Source organism: Musa acuminata, chromosome BXJ2-1, assembly GCF_036884655.1.
Source record: "Musa acuminata AAA Group cultivar baxijiao chromosome BXJ2-1, Cavendish_Baxijiao_AAA, whole genome shotgun sequence".
Lineage (NCBI taxonomy): Eukaryota > Viridiplantae > Streptophyta > Magnoliopsida > Zingiberales > Musaceae > Musa > Musa acuminata.
The window spans coordinates 11,267,831-11,289,980 of NC_088338.1; the positions used below are offsets into that span (position 1 = coordinate 11,267,831).

General features: G+C 39.7%; 2 protein-coding genes across 2 annotated transcripts; both read left to right on the top strand.

Annotated features, from left to right (window-relative positions):
• The first annotated feature begins 321 nt into the window (after positions 1-321).
• Positions 322-4,876, top strand: LOC103997826 (uncharacterized). The gene is made up of 6 exons (XM_018830115.2): positions 322-621; positions 2,309-2,482; positions 2,775-2,891; positions 3,046-3,225; positions 3,535-3,699; positions 4,305-4,876. Exons 1-6 carry the CDS (start codon positions 364-366, stop codon positions 4,746-4,748), a joined length of 1,338 nt encoding a protein of 445 aa, XP_018685660.1. The 5' UTR covers positions 322-363; the 3' UTR covers positions 4,749-4,876.
• Positions 4,877-9,110: 4,234 nt separating this feature from the next.
• Positions 9,111-10,841, top strand: LOC135598914 (geranylgeranyl pyrophosphate synthase 7, chloroplastic-like). The gene has a single exon (XM_065093402.1). It carries the CDS (start codon positions 9,398-9,400, stop codon positions 10,520-10,522), a length of 1,125 nt encoding a protein of 374 aa, XP_064949474.1. The 5' UTR covers positions 9,111-9,397; the 3' UTR covers positions 10,523-10,841.
• The last annotated feature ends 11,309 nt before the right edge of the window (positions 10,842-22,150 follow it).

A 22,150-nucleotide genomic window follows, 5' to 3' on the forward strand; every position in this document is an offset into this window, starting at 1 on the left:
TTAGGTTAATAATTCTCTGTTTAATAATATAGTATAAATTGCAGGGGATGCTTTAGTCTAATGGGATGGATAAGAAAGTGAGAGGTTGTTGGTTCGGTCAAACCGGCTGGGTCTGGTGATTTATTTGAACCCGGTTCACTGATCGGATTAGGATCAGGATCACGGAAGGGGCAAACCCGTAATGTTCGTCCAACCCACATCCGCTCATTTCGTGGGGATCGTAGTACGTGTCAAAGAGAGCGAGCAGGTGGCCCAGTCACGGTTGCGGTTCGTTGAAGGTCGCTATATATATGCATATATATATTGAGTTCTTGGGGGCGATATTATTGCTTCCTTTTAGCTGTGTTGGGCGAGCGCAGGGAGATGGCGTACCGGAGGAGGCACAGCACGCCGCGGTCCGCCACCTTCGAGGAATTCCGCTCCTTGTCCCCGGAGGAGGACGGCTCCTCTTCCCCGTCCCTGGCCGCCAAGGCCATCCGCGCTTCCGCCGCCCACCGCGAGTCCTCCCTCTCCTCCGCTTACGATGGCGACTCCGCGGCCTTCTCCTCGTCTTCCTCCTCCACCTCCTCCTCTTCCTCCTCTGCCTACCGACATCCTGGTCTCCGGAACTATCACAAGCAGGTACATCAATTTTCCCTCGTTGTTTTGTTGTTGTAGGGGAGGGGAGGGGATGATTTCATGCGTGATAACTGTTTATTTAATTTCTGTGCTGTTATTGCGGTTTGATTTAATCGTTCCGTTTCTAAAAAATGCGAACTTGTATGGATATATGATCCCTCCGAAAAGACATCTAGCAATTTCGAATTCATCATGCTGGCCTAATGCACGAGGTTCCTTTTAATGCGAGGTGGAAATATATGCAATCTTACCTCTGTAAATAGCAAGGTGTTCTGCATTTCGAATCCTGATCACTCACATGGCAAAGAAGCAACCTTATCATGATGCTTAGGCCCGCCTTGAATCTATCAATTTGTCTTCCCTCAAAAATTGCTCAATCGATTTAAGAGTGTAGATTCGCATTAGGCTTGTGGACCTGAATACCTAAGGGGTTCATTGCGTTTTGGAGGATTGGAAATTGATTAAGAAGTTGTAATATTTGTTCAACATAACTTTACCTTTGATATCTTTTCAATGAATACTTTGTTGCTTAGTGCAGAATTGCTGAAATTTATGAATAATTTTATTTTAGATTAACAAATTTATTCTAGATTGTGTATTTCTAATACTTATACATATGCCTCTACTTATATACTATTGCAAGTGGATGGTCCTTAGTTTTCGTTTCACCTTTCCTTGAGCAAGATATGTATATGTTTGAAACATACATATATTACTCTCTCATATGTTCTTTAGAAATTTTGGACAAACTTATTATAGTACTCTCTAATAACTGAATTTTGATAGCTCAAAATTTTCATTTACTGTGTAGCATTCCTATTCACAGAATCTGTCCTCTTTTACAGTACATCCTTACACAATCCAACATGGGAACATGAATATCACATCACACTTAAGGAACTTAATTATATGTCATCTACAATGCTCTAATTATATACCCCTAGTCTTGTTATTTAAGCATCATTGTCAGCTGACATTGTTTAATACTTATGATGTTGTAACATATTTCATGTCTATGGGTATCACATTGCATACTGTAACATAGAACCTTGTTCTTCTTATTTTCAGAACATTGGAGTTATTCTGTTTGGGTAATGCTACACCATAAATGAGAATTGATCGACATACATTTTTACTTAGATCTTCAGGATATTTTGTCTCCTTGTAACAATAAATTCAAGATCGTAGAATCAGCTCAATCTGAATTTGTGCATTAAGACTTCAATTGGCTTCACTTTGATTGGAACATCAGTGGAGACACCATAAGCAATGCTATGCTGTGGACTTTAAATGATTTTGAGCAGACACACTGGACATTGGTGATTATTATTTATAATTAAACTTTTTTGTTGACATTTAATTGCCCACTGTGATTGGTGTGTGCAATTTCTATCAAGACTTTGATGCGGAGAGTTTGTAATGTGTCTGTGGCTTGGCCTATTGCTATAGTAAGTATAAGTAATTTAATTTTTAGATGAGTTTGAACTTGTGCTATAATTTTTGTACAAACAAGACTCATTCTGTATGCTTACAAGGATAAGAGAAATTGAAGCCACTTGAGTGGAAAAAATAATTAGGCTGAAGAGACATGTGACATGTCCTTTATGAATATTTATGTACCTATGCATGTATCCTCTTCCATATGCTAGTCTAGTTTGGTCCTTATGCTGATTATGGAACTTTAATGTAGGGCTCAAATGTTTATGAATACTCTTCGCTGAAAAATTCGAATGGCCCCCGACATGGATTTTGGGAAGTTTTAGCTAAAAAAGCTAAAGCAATCCTTGAAGATGATACTGTTGCTCAGCAATTTGAAGACCATGATAGTAATCACTCCCAGATTCTTGATTCATCAGGCAGTCAGGTTAGATTCTTTATACAAATTGCATTCAGTAGTTAGTTTTACTCAAAAAACAACTTTTTAAAATTAATGTAATAGCTAGAGTGACATTTGTTGAGGAAATATGATAAGATGAAATATTTGATCAACTTTTGCATGACATCATACTCAATTTGCATCTTTCATCCTTGATAAATCCTTGCTATTATCATGATTTGTTATGTATTTTATTTATCCATCTAATAACAATTGGGATTGTCTTTCTCCTAATGCTACTTTCACGAATTTGAAGTACGGCTCTTGATTCTGCATGCAGCTGCAAACCAATGAGTCTCTTGATAGCTACTGCAAGACCGAAAATCCTACATTTCAGAAGGATGCAATTGCTTCTTCTTTGAGGGAATTTGGTGGCACAATAAAAAATGCCTTTGAAGTAGGTTCCTTGGAGATTTTTATAAGTCAATAACCATAATATCTTCTAGGCTACTTGCAAACTATTTCTTATTTTTCTCTTGCATGGAGAAATGGAGATTGATTCAGAGTTTTGTAAACGATCTCAAGCTATTCTGATTTGTATTGTGTATCAGGAGGGAATATCAATCATGGACAATAAGACTGCTGACATCATCCATGAAACCAAGAAGCTGCAGCTTGGGACAAAAACTGAAAGTTCTGATACAGCAAATCAACCAATGTACACAATGGCTTCAACTAATCTTGCTCAGAATGAGGCCGAGTATGAGACACAGTTGAAGGCTTCCCAGAAAGTAAGCGGCCACTCTCTGTTGATCGATTGCCCATATGACTACTTTGCCTTCTCTATATCCAGAGAAACTATTCAAATTCTACAACTAGTAGATCCAAAAACCAATTTGGTTTTTAGTAATTTGTGAGATCTCTACACTGACATCCAAAGCAGTTTGTTTCTGCTTCTTATATGTTAGCTTTCTCTAGCTGAAAGAAACCACATAATAAGCATAGGTCTGGCCTTTCAATTTGACGTCCTTTATCGATTGATATATCTGTTTGTTGGCCCTCTTATGTAAATGGAAGATGGCTTTTGTTTGTTTTTGCAGGTCGCAAATGCCATGGCTGCTAAGGCAAAGCTTCTTTTGCGGGAACTGAAAACTGTCAAAGCAGACATGGCTTTCGCAAAGCAGCGCTGTGCTCAGCTTGAAGAAGAGAACAAGGTCTTGCGAGAAAATCGCCAGAAGGGAGACAACCCAGCAGATGATGACCTGGTTTGCATGCTCTTCCAACTGTTTCTTTTGCAGTATCTTGTTAACATGTCTAATTAAACAACTGATGGAAATCTAAACCATTTTTGGCGGAAAAAAACTAGCAAGATGACTGAAAAATATTAATTTCAATAATGCAATGCAGGACTTGGAGGGAAAAAAAAACACATTCACCACTTAAACTGGGTAAAAGCCTAGTGCATGACATCTTGGCACTTTTGTTTTCCATGTATGCATGCAAATTGTTAATTCATTTCATTGAATCATTGACTTTAGATTCCACTTCATGGACAGCAGTAATGTGAAGCGGAGCCATGTCCTTGTATTGGAACTAGAGAACGTAGATCGTGTGGCCTATAACATGTTTAATGTAGTCCCTTACTAGTAATATTTTGGTTCTAATTTCTTGAACTTATTTTTCTCCTACTTCAGTCGTCATTACATCTAAAGCTGAAGCCAATAAAGCAGATATGATCCACATGCTAGTGGTAGTGTCAACTCAACATGTGGAACTTAAATTGATTAATGATATTAGATAAGATTTGAACATTTTCATCTAAAACTTCAAACCATTTGACAAGACATGAACAGATCTATATTCTTCACAGATACGCCACCAATTGGAGACGTTATTGGCCGAGAAGGCGAGATTGGTGCATGACAACTCTGTTTACGAGCGTGAGAATCTGTTCCTGAGGGAGATTGTGGAGTACCATCAGCTCACAATGCAGGATGTTGTCTACTTGGATGAGGGCATTGAGGAAGTCACCGAGGTCTACCCCATCCACCAAATCAAAACTCTTTCATCACCATCCCGTTCTGCTTATGAAACTTCAACACCGGGTATTTCTTGTTCTGCAACACCGAGATCAAACACCATGCTATCATTGTCCGCCGACACCATATCTGCATTTGGAAGCCTCAGTTCTCCTAAATCTCCAAATCGCACCTTCAAAGTGAAGAAGCTAACAGATGCAGAGGTGAATCCTTCGCCATCTCCAGCAGCTGAAGGTTCCGTGCAGCAACACTCTCCAAGTCCAACTCCACACTGATATCCACATGGAATGTTGTCTTTAATTTTTTTGTTTTTTTTTGTATTGATATATATACATACATCAGTAATATGTCTGCTACTGATGATTTTGTCATCTTTCTTTGCGTGAAGATGACAATAATGGAAGTTCAGGTTGGTCTTTGCCACTCCATGTACTTTTAGAGTCCTTTTCATCAGTGAATTATCGTATCTTAAATTTCATTAAATTTGTTGTGAAGGGATGGTTGAAATGACTTTCCAGCATGGTATACAATTTCGAATGGTACCGCCCGGTACAGGCGGTACGTACCGATCAGACAGCATATCGGTACGCAGATCGCCTATTACCAGACGGAACGTGCTACAGTGCTATACTGCAGTAGTGCTACAGTGCTACAGTAAGAGAAAAAAATATTTAAAATCGCTCGGTAATAGTGGAACCCTTTTCTTTTTAATCAAGATATGTTTACATAAGGACAATCCGTAATGGACTGAAATATGAACCTTGCACAATATATTCTTCGAAAAAGATATGTGATACTATTCTTATCTAATTTAATTGATTTTGTTAAACTTATACTATTACTATATTTATTTCTAACTTCAAAACCCTATCCTAACTTTTTTTTAATTTTCAGGTATTTTCGGAGGGTTTTACACCTAAATTAGGTATACTGCTCGGTACGCCCTGGCATACAGCTCGGTACACGGTATCGTACCGTATCGAGCCAACCTCGAAACACCGGTACGGTACGATATTGTATACCTTGCTTTCCAGTGATATAATTATATATAATTATCAAAATAAATTGGAAGATAATGTATCTAAATGATATATTAGAACCATTGTCGAGACATGTTTGCTGAAATATACAAATTTATTAGTGCACAAGTGATAGATCTCAAATTTGAATACAATATTAAACACACACTTGATCTTAGCTAAAAGGTCAGAAATGTATTTACATGTAATAAATATATTGACCACTCGGATGTCTTTGATTAGACTATAAATATCATTTTACTCATATTTAATATTTCTCACCTTAGCTTAAGATGATCACTTGTGTCATTATCATCCAAGGACAACCTTCAGCAACAATATTAAGACATAAATCTAATTATAGATTTTGAGTGACTAAATTCAATGGAGATAGATACCCATATAAACCAAAACTTAAGCTAGTTAGCTGTAGATCAAGAATAATGTAATTTAGCTAACTTTCTAATTCCTCTCGCAAACCCATCTGACATGCCCTACCATTTGAATGATAAAGTATTTTATTTTACCAGTTCTATAAAACCTATGGCTATGTAAAATAAAATTATTATTTTTTTAAATAATAAAATTCTTGCTATACATTAGCATCTTTGAGATCGCGAGAAGAATTCTTACAAGGATAACCGTAAAAAAAATTAGCATCAAAATTAGATTGGACATTGATCCGATGTGGTCACAAATCACTTGATCGTTAGATGAATCGATGAATTAATTGATCGGGCCACAAAATTAATAATTTTATTCAATGATATAAAATATAATGATATATAATATTATAAATATATAAAATACATGAATAACTATTATAAACTAATTTCTATTATATAATAAAATAGAATGATAGAGAGCGTGAGAGAGCAACAAACATAATATGTTTTTTCTCTCTTTAAAAGACTTAAATATTTATAAAAAATAATCATCTTTGATGATAAATAAAATATTAACGGTATTTTTGAACTAAAAATAAATAAATAATTTAATCAGTAAATCAAATCAAACCGATCAAAGTTCGTTTCCCGGTTCTTCCGGTCTAATCGGCCAGTCCGGTTCAGGTTTTATAACTCCCGATGAAGGGATCAGTATGAAAGCGCGGCTTCTTCCAGGGCGCATTCCGTGTCGAAGGCAAGGGTAGAGTGGCGGCTCTTCCATCTACCAGATATCCGATCAGTACTATCTTCCCTCTCCTCGGATCTTTTCTCCTTTCCAAGGTCGCAGAACGATTGATTTGTGTGAGTACTGCAGCGCCCCTTCTTGTTCTTCCGCTCATCTCTGTCTTCCCTTTATGCAACTCCATACTTAGGCCTATTATCCGCTTATTTTGGCATTATATACTCTTGAATTAGCGCATTGTGGCTCTGCCTGCAATGTAGTATCAAGTTTTTAGATAGCTAGACACAGTAATTTGAGACTAGGGACGGCTTCCATAGGGAACAAGAGTTTTCGTGTGAACATTTGCGGATAATTTGCAGTTATATAGTTCTGTTGCAAATTGGGTTCTGGCTTGGATTTGAGAACTGGTATTTTGTTTGTCAATTGTAGTTCAGCAAGGTAAAATAGTTGCAATTCCATCTTGATGATGACAAAATGGGGAGTAATTATTTAGCTGGACTTTCAGATCGAGATTCTAAACCATTGGCTAAGGTGTAAGATACACTGATGATTTGGTGCATGTGAATTATATTATATGCCTTTAGGAAGCTGATTTTGAGTTGATGATTATTCAAAACACATGCATGTACATCCTTCTTTTGTGATTTTATTTTGTCTGTTTGTTATTATTAATAAGATTTGCATTGGAAAGCTGATTATAACCCTGTTCTTGAAAGTATTCATTTAGATCCTCTAATAGCTTTTGTTCAAGTTGCATCGTGATTAATCAAAACAAGTAGAGTAGAATTTATGCATATCAAAGAGTTTCATACGTTTTTAGGATGAAACAAATAAATGATTAACATAAAATAGGAAAATATATTTTAGGTCCTAAGTTGCATCGTTTCCAATCAAGACAAGTAGAGTAAATTTTATGCATGTCAAAGAATATCATAGATTTTTAGGATGAAACAAATAAATGATTTAACAAAAAACCATGGGAACACATTGTAAGATGTTCAGATGTGTGATATCTTGAGCAAACAAAAAACCAAGATGAAAAGAAGACCTATGGCCCATTTCATGATCGAACAAAAAAGGAATTCAACATTTGAAACAAAAAACTATTAGGCTAATATTCAAGAACTTGTCTTTGAACATAATCCAAGCTGTAATGAATGTAATGATTATCATTGCCTCTGTTTATGGTAGGGATAGCAAATTTTGACATGGAATAATGGTGCATTACTAGTTTTTACCAAATTTGATTGAGAAAATGGGGTAAGGGTCGAGATGTAATTTTTAAAAATGAATCGAGAATTAGAAATTAGATGGTGTCGCTTATCGCTAACCCAAGGTCCATGTCGTTTCATCCCCACTCACCTTCCTCTGAAAAGAAAATCATCCTCAACAATTTCATAGAAGTCCCCCTATTATCTTATAAATATAACTATTGCATGTTCTGGTGATATTATATGGACTCCCATGGTCAATTCACCTTGGGGCAAGGCTATCAATTCTATCATTTTTGTATGGGTCGATGGTCATATTTTGTTTTGTTACTCTGACCCTAAGATGGCAAATGGATAGGGCAGGTTTTTGAGTGGCAGAATGGAGATAGTTTGAGTAAAAACTATTCCTACTGGCATCCTTAATTGGTGGTGAAATAACTAAGATTGATTCATAGAAGATCCATTTTGGATATTATCATATTTCAGTAAGCATTTGGATCTCATATATGTTGAAGTGTAATTTTCCTTCAAATTTGATGATAGTCAGTTCTTACGTGTCCATACGAATGTTAGGATTACATCCTAATCATTTACATAGACAATACAGTAGATCTGATGAGAAAAAAATTTATGATTATCTTTTTATCATAACGAATGAAAAGGAGGTTTGTGTTTCTCGTGAATACCTTAGATTTGATATGATAATCAGGTATCAAATGATAGATTCCCTATATCAATAATATAATTTGGCAAAAGATTTTTTTTTTTTTTTGGCATCGGACAAGGGTGCGTGCCAAACTTATTTGTATTTTTAGTCTCCGAAGACAGGAAAGCCCTTCAGGCTTAAATCTTTGGAACAGAGGCGGAGAATTAGCACTTGATTTCCTCTTTGTTATCATTTATTCCTTCCTCATCTTCCTCGATACGTCCGCACCGTCCGATGCGGTTACTTGTTACCATCATTCTTTTAATGTGACATTAATCTCAAATTTGAAATGCTGTCCTTTCCTCGGACAATATGATACCATGGAGAATCCGGCAGCCAGTCATATCCCTGGCAAATTTCAACAAAAAGACGTGAGGTGTGCGCCATTTGGCGTCAGAATGCACTCACAAAGTTATTGCCACGATCTCCGCACGCATCATGAAGCGTACCGGGAGCCGACGATGGCCCTGGTCTGGCATCACCAACCGATCCCCGATTGTCCAAATTCGTGTGGTATCTTTGTCTTCACAAGCATTCCATAGTCCCATCAGATTCTTAGCCTCTCGTCTTATCTCCTCCATCCTATCTTCGCTCCTGCCCTTGAATTCGGTGCTTGTCTACATGTCGTCACTTTCTTGCCCTTCTTCCACATCTCACACCACCTGTCTGCCCCTTCCACTAGTTGTTCGCATGATGTGCCGTCTCTTCCCATCTACTTCCTACTCGTAGCACCTTCTCCTTCCACTATAACCTCCGCCACCATCCCCTTTTCCTCTTCCTCTTTGTATTTTATTTGCCTTTTCGCTACTCTCCTTGCTTCGATTCACACAATTACCTTACACAAGGAGAAGAATACACATATGGCTTCGCTCACCCCTTACATCTGCTTTACCACGGTGGGCACCAGGGCCCACCTCTCCTCCCGCCCCTCCCCCGCCTTCCGCCCCTCTCGGCCTCCACCGCCGCCGGTCACCTCCAGGAGGGCATTCGCCATCTCCTTCGCCGCCCGCTGCCGCGGCCCGGTTCCACCCCAGGCCACGGAGGTCGACGTCTCCGCCGCCGAGCCGGCCGTGGCCCCGACCTTCGACTTCAAAGGCTACATGCTCCAGAAGGCGGCCATCGTCAATCGCGCCCTCGACGAGGCGGTGCCGCTCGCTCGCCCAGAGCGGATCCACGAGGCGATGCGCTACTCCCTCCTCGGCGGCGGCAAGCGCATCCGCCCCGTCCTCTGCCTCGCCGCCTGCGAGGTAGCCGGCGGCTGGGACGCCTGCGCGATGCCTGCCGCCGTGGCCGTCGAGATGATCCACACCATGTCCCTCATCCACGACGACCTCCCCTGCATGGACGACGACGACCTCCGCCGCGGCCGCCCCTCCTGCCATCGCGCCTTCGACGAGCCCACCGCGGTCCTTGCTGGCGATGCCCTTCTTGCCCTCGCCTTTGGCCGCCTAGCGGACCCGGCGTCCTATCCTGCCGACGGATTCGTGCCGCCTGACCGGGTTGTCCGTGCTGTTGGTGAACTCTCTCGCTGCGTGGGAGCCGAGGGCCTCGTCGCAGGCCAGGTAGCCGACCTCGAGGCCACCGGGGTTGGAACCCCTGTCAGCCTCGATACGCTCGAGTTCATCCACCTCCACAAGACGGCTGTTCTTTTGGAGGCGTCAGTGGTCCTCGGCGCCATCTTAGGTGGTGCGTCGGATGACCAGATTGAGCGGCTAAGGAAATACGCTCGGTGCATCGGGCTGCTGTTCCAGGTAGTAGATGATATACTTGATGTGACTAAATCTTCAGAGGAGCTGGGAAAGACGGCCGGGAAGGATCTGGCCAGTGATAAGACGACATACCCAAAGCTTTTAGGATTAGAGAAGTCGAGGGAGTTTGCCGAGGGTCTGCTGAAGGATTCCAAGGAACAGCTCTCAGGGTTTGATCCAATAAAGACGGCACCTTTGCTGCATTTGGCCAATTACATTGCCTACCGCCAGAAGTAGATCACAGAGATGGCCATGATATGATAGGTAGTCACCAGATATAAGTTATCTTGGATTAGTTGATCTGCCATTTGGAACTGCAATGCTAATCCTGCCTGCCTCCATTGCTCTGCTACAGGTCAACCTTCTGTTGTTTGTTTACTTCATACTTCTATGAATGCCTTTCTCACAAAGATGTTGTCATTTTGATGATTTATCGTGTGTGCTATTTCCAGAGTCAGTTCTCTTATTTAACAAGTATGCATTAGTAATTATATCTAATATAGTGGTTTTGTAGCTGCTTCCAGAAATCAGAACATGAATTAATTTGATGCGTTTATATACTGCTTCTAGAAAACTGTACTGCTGTGCGATTTTGATCATTGTTGCAAAACAGCTGCTGGTTATGTTGTTGCAGAGGGACCTAAGTAGGGAACAAAATCCAGAATAAGGACAGAGTGATGAGAACAAAACAATTACACAGCACACAAAATTTATGCAGTTCAAGTGCATGGGTTAAGGTGCAAGGATCAGTCAAAAAACAATCATCTGATTCAAAAACCCTCCAAATACAAGAGAGAAAGAAACAAACTAATCTCTGATAATGATCTATATATAGGTTGTGTAGACACAGGCTCAAACATTCACCCCCTTGGCCTCTTGGAATCGCGGCTGATAGAGAGGATGCGTCTTTAGTGCTTTGGATTGAGGAGATACAAAACACCATAATCAGCTATTCCTCAGTAAGCAAGTTCTCTCCTATTATAGTTAGAATGGGTAATCGTTCATCAAGGAGATGTTTCATGAGTGCAGAAGTTAGCTTTATCGGGACATACCTTGGTTTCTTCAAGGTAACGGTTCATACATCGTCAAGTTATGGTCAAACAAGAGTTATCTTCTCCATATTCAACTTATGCAGTTTGTTTCTATGCTCTCGATGCTTAGTGGACATACTAATGATCACAAGCAGAAATAGTATATAAGAATGTCATAACAGACTTGATGTAAGCAGATGAATGAACAGAATCAAAACATTTATTATTGAAGATTATTTCCTACAATGATTGCCATGCTAGAAAGGTATAGGCACATGTTTTGCCAAGGCACGCTAGCAGTGTTGATACATGGTCAGCCCAATTTTTGGCTTTTGGCACACTAAGTATCAGCATGCTGCTTTGCCATGAAATGCCAACACTTGGTTTCTTGGATGCCTGCAATGCCGATCATAATTATCCATTAACTCTGTAGAAGATATTTTGTTTGAACAAGTCAGCATAGAGCTATCCAAACATCAATGAATTTAGAATCACACCAGCTACACTAATGAAGTTAATGAACTACTGACTTCACATATATACCATTGTAACCATGATTTGGAGAATATGTAATGTTTTAGTGAATCAAAATACTTGCACAACTCCTGGAACATTCTGGAATTTATTATTTTGAACAAGCTAATTAACATGGTTTCAACAGTTGAAGATATATTGCAAAAACATTTTTTATTTCTCAAGAAAATGTAATTGTATCAGCACCTCCATCTTCTTTAATTTAGCAACTTCTCTTGTACTTTGGTTGGAACTTTTTTTTCTGAAATATTGTGGAAGCCCCAACTAAAGGCTTAGGACTTGCTTTATATTTAACATGAACTTTCCAGGTTATGCAGTTTATTGTTCATTTGTAATAAAGCTAATTGTCCTTATGAATTTAATTGCATTACTTCATTTAATATTTAATAATCAATTGATGGAATCAAGTGCATGCAAAATTAGTATAATGATAGTTATGACGCTTGCGTAGCAAGTTTTGCTGGTATCCTTAATTGTCAAAATGCCTTGATGGACCAATGTAGACCTTTTAAATTGGTTGAGTGGAAAGCCTCTTTCTGCAGGTAGGTTCCTGGAACAGTATAGATGTTCTATATTACACACTGATCTTAACATGCATATTTACTAATTAGGTAATGAGTTTTAAGAATCATTTGATGGTGTACTCCTGCCAAAAATTTTCCATAAAGGAACAAAATGGAGTGTCTCAAATTTTTTAAGACCACAGTTCTAGCCTTGCAATTGCTAGGTTTTTCTTCTCGCTATCTTTTGCGAGCATTTTAAAGATCCAAAGTATCCAATATTAGATTATGCTCATCATAACATGTAAGCTATAATCCACCCTAAGTAGTTGGTACATCATGACTTGTTATTATCGCTGATTGCTGCTGTTATAACATGTAAGATGTAGTTGGGACATCATGACTTGTTATTATCGCCGATTGCTGTTGCCATAACTTTTGATGAGTTCCGGCTTAGATAACATGTACTGGATCTTTTAACTTGACACTCAGAATTGCACAATCCTTTTTTTTCTGGCCTTGGCCTTTTAGGATTCTGGACTGCCCCCTAGCTTAAAGTCAACCAAAACACCAGGCACTTTGTCATTGGATGGCTGCCTAAGCGTGGTCATATCTGTTAACATTTCAGGTACAAAGAAAGGCTGAAGAAATGAGAGAGTATGTGAGAGATGTGCTATAGGAGTCCGATCAAATCAATATATGATTTGATATTTTATATATATGATCAAGGTAGAATCATGATAGGCTGACAGATAGGGTTTTCATGAATAAGGGATTGAAAGTGATTGTGATAAATTAAATTGTGAGAAAATTTTCCAATATTGTGTGATTACGAATGCAGATTTAAATGCAACTCTTAGCTTGTTTTCTAGTAATTTTGGTTCACGGGACACTTGGGTCATGTTGCATGTAGATCTTCACAACACACGAGTGAGAGGGATGGGGATGAAGGCTGTGTATGAGAGCGATGGATGGCTTTGATTTGATTTGATTGTGGTTGAGAGGGTTGCATTTGGCATCAGTTTAGGTAAAGAATAAGGTATTTGATGGAATGTCTATTTGGAATGTGAGAGTTGGTGTGTTTTAGGAGGGTTGTCTACATGTCTCTCCATGTCATGTTTGGATATATTTACCCTTTCAATTTTTCGTTGGTGATACCAAATAATTATCATGTTTTGACTGTGATTTACATTAGCTAGTTTGACTTTAAAAAGTTATATAAAACTATAAAACATTTAATGATGTTTAATATTCTAATAATCATGTTTTGTTTTTAAGGGATGTCAATATAAATTAGTGTTAGTGGTGATCTTATGGCGTTATTGCGAGGCAGTGGGACAATTAGTATTAATGGTGTGAGAAAGATAAAAAGAGATGTAAGAAGATCTTATTAAAAATCATATATTTTTTGGTTAATTTAATTTGAGATGATAATTTATACATAGCTCAAAGTTTGATGATAATAAAAGATTCATCTAATCGATCATATTGTTATTGTTTTCAAAATGAGGAACTCCTCGATGAGTCTAAAGAGTCAACCGGTGAAAGTTTGGGATAGTTTAGGTTGCTAGCTAAGTGCAATAAAAGAATGATCTTTTTTAATATAAAAAATTTATTCAAACTCTTAATTTAATATTAAATATTGATTGCTTTGTATTGAAGCTCCATGACATTTCAGATTTTATTTTATGAAGAATCTGAATCTTGGATATGAAGTAGAATCATAATTTTATCTCCAGTTTACAAATAAAATTTACGGAGTAAGAACTTATCGATTCTTCAATTTAAACTAATCGATTCAATGTTAAAGGCCAGTCCAATCGCTCGTATCAAGAAGATTATAATATATCCAGCAAGCTCAATTTTATATATATATATATATATATATATATATGATGACCACGTAACATCGATTAAGAGAAAAGTAGATGATTCATGTGTTTCTCAATTATCAAAAATCTTAGTTTCTAACTGGAAGTATACTGTCAATTGACACACAATCGTCATGTGCGATTTAAGTTATTCAAATTCGACGAAAATAATTACAAACTCTCTTATCACCCTTTAAGGTATAAAATGATATTTTAAATCCAATATACGAGATTTTTTATGAATTACTAGAACCTACATTTGGGGATTTTGGATTATAACGCGAGTATTAGAGGGATCCAGTTGTTAAACCTCTTCGTACCTTGATTTTTATGTAGGTGATACCTCGAGAGTATAAAGTTTTCATCTCGGAGACATTTCGAATAATCTTATGCATACAGGTCAGGACCATATCGGGCTGATCAATATATCAATGACATTTTTTTCTGACATTTTAATGCTAAAAGGAGGGGTTCGATGTCACAAGAACGTTTGCCTACCAATCCTCTCAATGAATGCTCGAGCGAGGAGGCCCTTTTCGCATGTGGATGCATCTACCTCGGCTCAATCGTTGATATGATATGAGCACCTATTTAACAACCCAAGCCTCTCGCCCCTAGAGGCAATCTCGAGCCACATGCTTATCCCTGTTGAGGTGTGTCTCAATCTCACTTAATAGGTGCAGACGTTAATGCGCATGATATAAGTTGTTATTTTGCTTTTACCCCAATTAGCCCAACAAGCGATACCACCATCTTAGCCACAGTCAACAATTCAACCGTCACTAGCACCGGTGGTTAATAAGAGACCCCAACAAGATAAGAGGGGATAGCGAAGCAATGTCATGCCTTGGTTCATGGATAAGATATCCTTGTTTGATCAACAATCCTTTCCGATGGCAGAGGCCGAGGTCATTGACTATGACATCCTGCTCGGCCACCATTGCCTCCTAGCTAATATCAACCAGGACTTTGGAGGTGGCGACGATAGAAAGTCCATCACCTTTGGCCAGCTCTTTAAGTACGTTGGCGACATCACCATGAGCAATGGCTACACCTCCCCGAAGCACCACATCCTCAAGCTCGATGACTTCGCCCTCGGAGGTGGCGTTGACGACCACTTGGTCTTCTGCCTCCATCTCTTTCATCCTCGTCTTCACCAGTCTCTTGTACAACATGAAGAAGCAATGGAAACTATTGCCACCACTTGGCTTGCTTAGCCATCACGACTCCTGAGTTAACGCCAACTAGGACTACAAAGGTGATAGTGGCAATGGAAAGTCCAACACCCTTGGCCAGCTCTTCAAGCGCATCGGTGACGCTCAAAGCGGTGACATCACCAAGATCGATGGCTACGCCTCCCCGGAGCACCACATTCTCGAGCTTGATGACTTCGGCCTCAGAGCGTGAAGTAGCACAAGAAGTTATTACTCTTACACAAGAACGAGCTCGACATCGACCCTGTTATTGGCCTTGAGTCGCCGGAGGCGATCTCCATCTCTCGCTAGGCCAGGGATGGATATATCTTCATGGTGCCTAGGACGAATGGCTTCGGCAAGTCCACCCTGCTTGATGCCCTCACGAATCGCATCGTGCGAGAGAGCCTATAAGGTTCCATCACCCTTAACGACGAGAACCTCGAGGGGTGGCTCCTCAAGGTGATCTTTACTTACATCATGCAGGACGACCTCCTACACCTCATGCTCACCATGGAAGAGACCTTGATGTTCCCCATTGAGTTTTGGCTACTCACTCAGGAAAACCTAACTAACATGAAGAGAAATCTGCTATAGTGGGAAGACCCGAAATCTACTATGATGGAGGGAGGACTTGAAGCCCGCCACGGTAAGAGGACCCGAAATCTGCCACGGCGAAGGGAGGACTTGAGTCTCGAGACACATGAGTCAGGAAAACCCTATTAAACCTCGGATTTTGATGATGAAATCAATTGATGAAGTTACGAACTAATATGCGTTTAAGATAAATGACGTAGGAAAAACTTTGATCGTGGACTTGAATTATGGAAGCAGAATCTAACGTTGGGCCAAAGAGCATCATGTCGGATGATTGGTCAACGTGCCAGAGGATAGTCTTCGTGTCATGAGTTTGAGCATCGGGCTAGAAGAATCGGGCATTGCGCCAAGATGATTGAGTGTTGTGGGAAGTTAACATATCGATTGGGCAATACTCCGAATGAGAGGACGATGTACCGAAGGATCGGACGAAATGCTGGATGTACCAATGACGTGTCGGACAACATAGGCTTCATGATTGTAATTAAGTCTTGATCGAAGTTTAGAGTCTAATTAAGTTGGTTTTGAGGTGTAACCATGTCAACTCAATTAGGGGTCCATTGGGCTTGAATTAGGACTATTTTGGGCCAAATAGAAGGCCCATTCAATGACCCTTAGTTGGCCCAGACGATGGCACCACTTGAGGCTTGACCTCCCAGGTACTCTAAGCGGTGGTACCGTTGGTAATTAATGTTGCTAGATGATAGTACCACCCTGTCAAACGGTGGTATTGCTAGAGCTCAATCTCCGAGTCTTTGTCAGGCAATCGTAGCATCCAGACTAGGTGATTAGTACAGCCCAGTAATAGCGATGGTATTGCTAGTACCCCGAAAATCTAGGATGAAACCATTTTTGGCTCCAAATTTGAATCTATTTGAGGTTTATAAATACCCTAGCTATTCCTGGTTGAAGTAGATAGGAAAAAAAGTGTAAAAGGGGTTGTTATTCTGAGTTGAAAAAGTGCTAAGTGTCCTCATCCTCTTTAAGTTTCGGGCTTAATCTAAGAGATGTGTAAGGCTTGTAATTGTTGTCTCCTAAACCTGTGAAAAGGAGAAAGAGTTGTAAGGGTAGTTGATATTTGCCTATTGAAAGAAGATCGGCAATGAAAGCCAGTGGCCTCGAGTGAAGAGGAATCGGGAGTGGACATAGGTCACGACGACCGAACCATTATAAAACTCGATTTGCATTTCTGTTCTGCTTTTCATTAGCATTGATATTGCATTAATTGCTTATTACACTTTTTCTAAGTCAAGCATACTTTCAATTTTTCATCGAAGGAAAGTTTTTGAATTATCGAGGTTTTTACGAAAACACTAATTCACACCCCCCTCTTAGTATTGAAATGGTCATAACAAACCCATTTCGCATGAAGAAATCCACCACGGCGGATGCACAAGGCTAACTTGCCCGAGACGTATGAGTTGGGAAAACTCGACCCATGTGAGAATAAATATACCACAATAGGGACACAAGGCCAATATGCCTAAGATGCATGAGTCAGGAAAACCCAACCTGTATAAAGAAATTCGCTATGGCAAAGGCACAATGCTAATGTGCTCGAGATGCATGAGTTGAGAAAACCCGATCTACATGAAGAAATTCACCATGACGGAGGCATATGACGAAATGTGCTCGAAGCATGTGAGTCGGAAAAACCCAACCTATGCCAACAGAAATCCGTTATAGCAGAAGCACAGGGTGAAATGTGCCAAAGACACATGAGTTGGGAAAACTCAACCCGTGTGAAGAAATCCACCACAATAGAGGCATAAGGACAATATGCCTGAGATGTATGAGTCTAGAAAACCCGACTTGCGTTAAGAAATTCTCTATGGCGGAGGCATATGTTAGGATCGAGAGCACTAAGAGGGGGGGGGGGGGGGGGGGTGAATTAGTGCAGCGAAAATCTTTCAACAATTAAAAACGAAAGCTGCGTTCGTTCGATAAAAACTATTTTGATGCAAAAGCCGATTCTAAGATTACTTATGATTAAGTGCAGTTTATGTCTAAACACAGTTTGCGTCTAAGCGTAGTTTACGCAGTTTGCGTCTAAATGCAGTTTGCGTCTAAATGCAGATTGCGTCTAAGCGCAGTTTGCGTCTAAGCGCAGTTTGCGTCTAAGATCAGATTACGTCTAAGCGCAGTGCAGTTTGCGTCTAAACGCAGTTTTACGTCTAAACACAGTTTTACGTCTAAACGTAGTTTTACGTCTAAACGCAGTTTGCGTCTAAACGCAGTTTTACGTCTAAACGTAGTTTTACGTCTAAAAGTAGTTTACGTCTAAAACACAGTTTTATAGGGATCTGAACTTAGAAACTTTGTTCGTAAAAGCGCAGAAGACAGTTTTGCAGAATCAAAATGTAAACGTAAACTGTAATGTATGAAAACACCGATTTACGTCTGAATGCATATTCGGAAAGATCAACACTTAGAAACTTGTTCGTAAAGGTGCAGAGAGCAGTAGCTATGTAGGAGGTTTGCAGTAATGATAAAGTGCTCAAAATAAACGCAAACCAGAGATTTAGAGTGGTTCGGTCAGTCTTGACCTACTCCACTTTTGGCTTCCTCCACCGACGAGGTCACCGACGTCAACTAGAGGCCTTCCTTCAATAGGCGAAGGCCAACTGCCCTTTTACAGATTCACTCCTTTTGATGGGCTCAGGAGAGAACCCTTACAGGACCTTTCTCTCCTCTCTTTACAACTCAAGACTTGAAGAACAGAAAGAGGAGAACTTTAGGACTTTTCACAAATTTGAGCTCTTAGAATCACAGAAAAGATCAAGAATTCGGTGTAGGTCTGTATCTTTTCAGTGCTGAATGGGTGGGGTATTTATAGGCCCCAACCCAATTCAAATTTGGAGCTCAAAACGATCAAATCCCGAAATTCCGGGATCAGGCGGTTGTACCTCCTGACTGGAGAGGTTGCACCGCCTGGCAGAGCTCGAAGACTGAGCTCAGGCGGTTGCACCTCTCTGTCAGGGGCGGTTGCACCTCCTGAGTCTGGCTCGGAGACTGAGCCCCAGACGGTGCCACCTCTTGACTAAGGCGGTTGCACCTCTCTGCCAGAGCTCGAAGACCGAGCTCAGGCGGTGCCACCTCTCTGTTAGGGAGGTTGCACCGCCCAGTCTAGCTCGAAGACTGAGCTCAGGCGGTGCCACCTCCTGGCTGGGGAGGTTGCACCGCCCAGTCTCGCTGGGAGGCTTAGCCCAGGCGGTGCCACCTCCTGGCCTAGGCGGTTGCACCTCCTGGTGCAATCAGGGTCCGAATGGTTAGCTCCATTCGGCCCAATTTCAGTCTTTCAGGGGCCCAATTGCCCCAAGATTAAGCTAATGGGATCACCTCCCATTTTCCAACTTAATCAACGTGCTAACTACGATTAGATCTAAGACAATTTCTGCAGCTTTGCTTCGGTGCGTCAATCGCTTCTTCCGGCGAGTTTCCGGCGAACTTCCGTCGATCATCCGATGAACCCTCGGTGATGCTCCTGCGGACTTCCGGCAAACTCCTGGACTTTGCGACGATCCACTTGGTGAGTTCCGATGAGCTTCGCTTGGCAAGCTTCTGGACTTCTCGGATCTGTTCTCGTAGAACCTCCGACGACCGTCCGAACTTCCGTCGAACTCTCGAACTCCCAACGTGATCATGAACTTGACTCCGGCGCAACTCCTGCTGCTTGTCTAACTTTCATCGTAGTTAATCCTGCACACTTATCTCAACACATAGATTAGACAACAAATGACAATTGACTTCATCATCAAAATCCGAGATTCAACAATCTCCCCCTTTTTGATGATGACAATCAATTGATAATGGAGTTATCCTTAACTCCCCCTGTCTATATGCTATAGTTGAGATAAGTCAACTTTGAATTCAAGACCTAAGAATTCAAGTGACGTATTGATAAGTTAGATCAGTTAAACTTATCAATACTCCCATCATGATACTCATCATGATGTATCTCTTCAAAGATGATGTCAAGGCTTGACATACATCATCAAGTTTGTATGATTCTGTTTGTAACTATTCATCATGTAGTTTGAACATTATCATATAAAGCTGTGAAGCACTATTACATGATGCACACATTTGAAATATTCTAGCAAGTTTTGCATTTTCTTCACATGATAAGATATCAACTCAGGGCATAATGCAAACTTTAGCACATGTTCATATATCTCTTGGTGATGCAAGGATGGCATAATCATAGCAGTGTTTATAGCATCACTTATAGTATTTCTAAACATGGCAGTGTTTATCAATTCATATATCTCCCCCTTTGTCATCAACAAAAAGCATAGTAATTATGATACCAGGAAAATAATAATAGCAAGCTTATAGAGGAATTTTACATAGATTGCTTTAAATACTTCTTCCCCTTTTTGTTATAATCCATTGTCTATGTAAAGATTTTTCAGGATGGAATACATACACATGAATCACTTCATCAAATCTATTTCAGAAACTTATTTTTCATGAAGGTGTACGAGAAAATCTGTTTTATAGCATTCGAATAAATAAGATGCATTCGGACAAGATTTTGTTGCAGATTTTCACATATAATCATAGAAACATGGCAATCAAGTGATTTGATCATTCAATATAGTCCGAAAAATAATTTTAACAAATTTATCTATTCGGACACATCAACATTCCTAATTCTCTTCGAATGAAATCAAAGCACAAGGTTTTCAAAACTTTTAGTTTCAAGGCACAACATTCTTAATTTGGACACATCACATACCAAACAGTAATGATACCATAAAAATCTGAGATAACTTTTACCACAAGGCGCAAGATAGATGTTTACAGCCAGCACATCAGAAGTGAGTAACATAAGAAGTTTACAACAACAACAGGTGTTCAACAAGTTCATTGATGAGGTGGAAAATTAAAGTGCCTAAACAAGGAGTCAAATTGATTATGAATTTGCTGCAGCTCAGATAGGATTTGATCTTGTCGTTGTTCAATCCGTTCTTGTCTCTGTTCGAATCGATCCATTCGAATCCCAATTTCTTCGATGGATGTATGAGTTTGCTCAACTGGATGTGTTTCCTCAAAGGGAAGGGTCGGAGGAGATTGGGTACCCCTAAATACTGGTGTTTCCGGTTCTGGTTCAGGTTGAGGGTGATCAGTCCTTCTAGGGATTCTAACCCAGTTACCGTTTCTATAGTAACATCTTAGTCGGTGAAGTAGATTTTTGTTTATTATGTTAAATCTATCTACTTTCATTACTTCTTCTTCTGGTGGTATTAGAATGTCGTAAGCTTTCATTATTCTTGTGATTATACCACCATATGGGAGCATCATATCTTTCTTAGATAATTCTAACATGTTTTGTTGGATAAGATAACCAAGACAGATGTCATGTCCCTTCATGATTAAATACATAGTTCCTAATTCTAATTGACTTACTTCATCATGATGGTATTGTTTAGGAAGAATTATACTAGCCATGATATGATGAAGTATCTTAGTGTTCAAAGGCAGTAGATGTTCACAACTTTTAGGAACCAATGCTATGTTAGGATTGGCAAAGATTGTTCCTAAGGCTTCAACATAGGATGTTCCAATACTTTCATCATCCCATGATCCTCTAAAGTAAAGTCCTATGCTTTTTATGGGAATGCCTATCATATCACAAATGAACCTATCAGTTATTGAGATGTGTTGTCCTAAAAGATAGGTGGACATCCTTTCTTCATCATCTATTTGTATGTTATTGTAAAATAATCTAACTAGCCTAGGATAGATGGGTTCGTTAATCTGCAATATTGGAAGTAGATCTAGGTTTGTAAACCATTGGATAGTCTCTAAGTCTCTTAGTTCATTTAGATCTACGTATTTTCCCTTATTGATACTTCTAAATTCGAAAGAGGGAAATTTTTCAGCATGGTTTTTTTAATCAAAAAGGGTGAAATCAAACTCTTTTACTAATCTCCTCTTTCCCTTGTCCCTTGAGGATCTTCTAGATCCCATAACTACTGCTGTTTAGAGGGATGATGATGAGCAAGAGTAAATGAAGAACAAAACAGAATTTAAGGGCTTCTTAGAGAGTACCTTTGTGAAATCTTCAAGAGAAGGAAGGATTCTTGATGTTTTGCTCCGAAATGGGAGGTATTTGGAAAGCTTAGAGGAGTGA